Source organism: Branchiostoma belcheri, unplaced genomic scaffold, assembly GCF_001625305.1.
Source record: "Branchiostoma belcheri isolate BF01 breed outbred unplaced genomic scaffold, Haploidv18h27 scaffold157, whole genome shotgun sequence".
Classification (NCBI taxonomy): domain Eukaryota; kingdom Metazoa; phylum Chordata; class Leptocardii; order Amphioxiformes; family Branchiostomatidae; genus Branchiostoma; species Branchiostoma belcheri.
In genome coordinates, this window is record NW_017803013.1 from 136,713 (window position 1) to 141,372 (window position 4,660).

The following is a 4,660-nucleotide window of genomic DNA, read 5'->3' on the forward strand; positions in this document are numbered from 1 at the left end:
TGGCGGCTTGTCATGGTACTGCAGCAGAACTTCCGGTTTTGATATCTCATGATCCAGACATGCTAGGGTGACGAAATTTAGATGGTAGATAGCTCTTGTGCTGGGGATGAAGTGACATGAGTATGAGCCCCCTAGTTGCTTGCTCTAGAACTGCAGGGGGGTTTAAAGGGACAAATGTTTAAAAGAGGATAACTCAAGAACCGATTGATGGATCATCGTGATTTTTGGTATGTAGGTAGCTTAAGTGATGCTTGACATAATGATATTACAATTATGCAAATATTGATGTAATTTGCATAATTAATGAGGAAATTCTATAAATCAGCTGCATTCCATGATAGGAAGTTCAAGCTTGTAACATATGTTATTAAGAACGAGAGAAACACAGGCAAATATCGATTATGCAAATGAAGACTTAATTTGCATAATTAATAAGAAAATGTTATAATTGCATAGTGGTAACTGCCTGGAGTTTCATACTTGGGGTGTTTGAAAGTTAAGTGAAGGTGAACATAATTAAACATAACTTATTCAAATAAGGACCACATTTGCATAATTTATGAGAAAATGGCATTCTTTGTTAAGATAAGACTGTCTTTTGGTGGAGAATATGATCAACAGACTGATATAATTCATGCAATTGAGGATCCTATTTGCATAATCTGGGTGATTAGTATATTTCTTATTCATAAAGGCTAACATCATTTGGCGAAGGTATGAGATCGTGGAACTCTAGTTTTTAGAGCAAAACCCTGAACTTTAGATTCAGATTGCGGTAAACAATAGGACAACAGTTACAGCAACGACTCTGATTAGTTAAATGGGGAACTTGAGATTGTGGAAATATGAATATAAGTGTAACTTGAGTGTGTCGCCACCACGTCTTGTCATTGTATGTTTCAATTAAAAAATTAAAAAAACAACAACCGGACGTGTGTGTTACAGTACTGCTGATGTTTGTGGAAGGTTGATGTTTATGTGTGTGTTCCAGGTGAGATGATGATGAGTCTACTGTGGTACTACAGACCGGAGCACATCGAGGGCGGCAAGCGGCCTCAGCATGGAGAGGTAACTCACATGTACTAGTGATAAAGAGGGGACCGGGGAAGGGAACTTACGTCGGGAGAATCACAAGGAACTGTTGTGCTCGATGAAGCAAATCAATATATCTACGACCCAACTGGGGCTTCTTATTCTGACGAACTGTCTTAGAAACATAAAAAAAACGCCAAAGGTCGTACAACAGAGCGTAGATCGGCGTATATTAACACTTTTGACATATAGGTAGTCAGGATGACGCATCTATCTGACCAGATATGGTGGAAGCATTTAACGGTCCTTTCCGTGTCCCCGTTCCTGCAAATTGCAATCAATAAATTAGCTACGTCTTTAATGGGTCTGTTGGGTATCGAGTCCCTTTGACAGGTCCCGCCTCCACCATCACGGTAGAAACGTAACGTGCCCAACCATCCATCCTCCCGGAGGTGATGTGGTAGATTGGCGTGATTTAAGCCGCCTCCATCCCTCCTCATTGTGTCCCCCTTCCGGACCAGACGAGCGCCATTAGTGCAACATTTGCGGTAATTCCACAGTATTGATTTTAGCCCGGAGCTTCCAGGAAAACGTCAGTTCCGGGAAGCGACCGTCAGTACCAGACCTCCTCAGCTACGCGAAGAACAATGAATAATTGAATATCTGCCCTAACCCTGAAGGGGAGCGTCGTGGTTGCTTGAATTCATTATTTTTAGTTTGGAAATCGATATTTTCTTGTTCAAACGACCGGATTAATTACTTGGCAAAGTGGTGAAGGTTTAAAGCCATCTAGTCGTTGGTGCAAGCATCAGGGCTCGAAATGATAATCCTTTTCTGTATTCTTTAATTTTTTTACAGTATGTGAAGGTGAGCAATCTCAATTGTTTCTGAAATTGCACGTTGTGAGTATTTGAAGTTCTGAAAGTGATATATCTAATCTGGAGGCGGTATCGTATCTCGCAATTGTACATTTCGTTTTGCACGCCATACAGCAAGTAAACTCGTCAATAGGTAGACTTTCAAGCCGTCAGCGCGGCAAAGGAAACGGGAAAACTGTTGCGCAGTGAATGACATGACAGCAAGTAATACGGAAACTGCGAAAGGCTGTCGCTTAAGGCGGTATTACGACAAATGAAATGCTGTATGGCTCATACAAAGCCACTGCTGAAAGCCCGCTAGTATTTTCCTAACGACATTGTGTATTATTGTAGACGTCATGCCACAATCTTGTGATTTGTGGTTGTGACGTTTGCAGCTCAGGCACACAAACAGGTGTTTTAGAATCTATCAGGGAGACGTTTCCACTGCGGGTGTACCGTGACTCATTAGTTTGGTGCCGTCTTCCCCTTGCGTCATGGCCTCATGATTAACCCGTTCGTGCCCAACATGTGCGCACTTCAAACGTCAACCACCACTTTCAAGTCCCACACGTGGGCGCGTCAACTGTTCCAAGCCGTCACAAATGGGAGATCTCGCTCGGGCGGGCTCATTAGGAGAGGTACCGCCACCTCCCACGTGGGCCTGCGCCATGAAACGTGCTGGTTTATACCGCGACTTCTCGGGTACTTCTGTCCAGAGGAGCATGTGAGGTCGTTGTGCTAGCGTTTAGTAGACAGATGAAGTTAAACTGTTGTAACACATGAAATACACACAGCGAATTTTCTCTGGTGTGCTTGGCTGGATTACGCCAGTTGTAGCCGTATTGGAATATCGGATATCGAAAAAGCCTTACGCTTGGTCTGCTTTACCTTTTAGCTTTACTTGGAACTGTCCGCTACTCAGTAGACTCAAATTCCAGTATGTAAGAAAAAGCTGTTAAATGTTGCAACAAATTTCCCATAATAGCTATGAGCGACGTCAAGTACATACATTGTATAGTATAGTATAGTATAGTATAGTATAGTATAGTATACATTGTACAGTAGCTGGAAACAATATCACCAGATTATTTGGATTATTTGGCGGAACGTCCTAACGAAGCACAGTCCTTGGATCAGTGATCAGAGAAGATGGAGACAGATGGACGGTCAGGCGAATAGACCGGCTCGACACAGGGGCTCGACAGGCCAGGAGGGTCACTTGTACTGATGGCCCTGCGACTGTCAAAGTCAGTGGGGTGTCAAGGTGATTCCGGCAATCAGGGCTGACACTTGTTAATTGATGATACATCAAAACTGTTGGAAAAAAGGATTTTGCCATACAGGACCCAAGGGGGATACAATAGTAGTTTACAAATATATCATACAAGAACACTATTGCTACTTGATTGATGGTGTAAATGTAACAACCACTTGAAATGAACACAAAGAGGTGTGTCACCCTTCTACACAAACGTTGGCGTTTTAAAAACGACCGTGAAAGATATACGCGAGATGTTCAACTTCGTGAGATAGTTACAGTGGCCTAACCTTTCCAAGAAGCACACATTAAGCAGTAAGTTGATTGTAAGACCCTACAGACACACTCCAGACGTGCGTACAGCCACGTGCTAAGATTAGCATGTTGGAGCGGCGCCAGCTCGCCCTGGCTAGCGCTCTGCTAACATCAGGTCAGGGCACATCGAACTGCTCCTAACTCTTCCCCAGACGGAAGGACTTGACTCCCGGTCATGGTTATGGAGAGGGAGAAAACGTAGGACAACACGGGCGTTTTAACGTTTTCCTCGGCGATGAATGCGTCAGGCGTTCAGTATACAGCACTAATTTATCTGAAAATGATGTTATGACGTTTTTGATAGCTGTGTAGTAGAGACAGCTAATTACATCATATACAAAATAATTGAATATTTTGTTGCAGTTTGGTGAGAATGATCTCCAGTGTGAGCTCCCAAAAAATGTCGTGGAGTCTTTACAAAATTGCAAAAGAACAACCAGACAAATCCTAAGCCTATTGAACAGTTGTACATTTAACGATTTTCCTGTTATATTTGTGTGTTTCAGTGTGAACTGTTCGCGGCCCGTCACCCAGACGAGAACAGTGTGGCGTGTATCGAGGACAAGTGTTACGTACTCACCTACTCTGAGTTCTGCAGGTCAGAAACACGATATCATTAGCCTTTTGTACAGATGATGGCGGATATCGATTCTTTTTAACCCCCCTTATTAACCACCTGTAATTACAGGTTCGCGATAGCGGAACCTGTTCTACGTTACCTCGATTTTATGGGCGCCGCCATTTTGTTTCCCGTCATGCAATGGGGCAGGCCAAAGTTGAGTGAAGTGCATTGTGGGACCTGTCACCGGGCCACAGTGTAAGGACGACGCCTAGCGGTATGTTTGGAAAGAGCAGTAACTGAAAGCCTACATGGTTGTGTGTTCATTTTGATAGGAGTGTATAGAGGCGATGGCTTTGGCGTAATATACGCTGATTGTGTTTAGCACTTGCAATTGAAGTTCAATGTAATTTTCTTAGCATGACGGGAAGGAAACATGGCGGACCTAAGGTTTTTTTTTGGATGATGAGATGATGAGGCTTTGGTATTAGTAGGGTGGTCTTGTGGATCTTGTCGGAGGCCGAAGCTAGGGACGACAGATTGTCCTCAAGTACAGGGTCAGTAGGTGGGATAAATGGCATGGAGATTTGGTATTAGTGGGGTGGTCTTGTGGATCTTGTCGGAGGCCGAAGCTAG

The 4,660-nt window shown here is 43.5% G+C and overlaps 1 protein-coding gene across 1 annotated transcript in view; it reads left to right on the forward strand.

Annotated features, from left to right (window-relative positions):
- The window catches only part of LOC109465763, a 21,304-nt gene that overhangs the window by 13,481 nt on the left and 3,163 nt on the right, over window positions 1–4,660 (forward strand). The window contains exon 6 of the mRNA XM_019763200.1: window positions 3,972–4,063. Within this exon, the coding sequence (XP_019618759.1) occupies window positions 3,972–4,063 (92 nt within the window). The remainder of the gene's footprint in view (window positions 1–3,971; window positions 4,064–4,660) is intronic.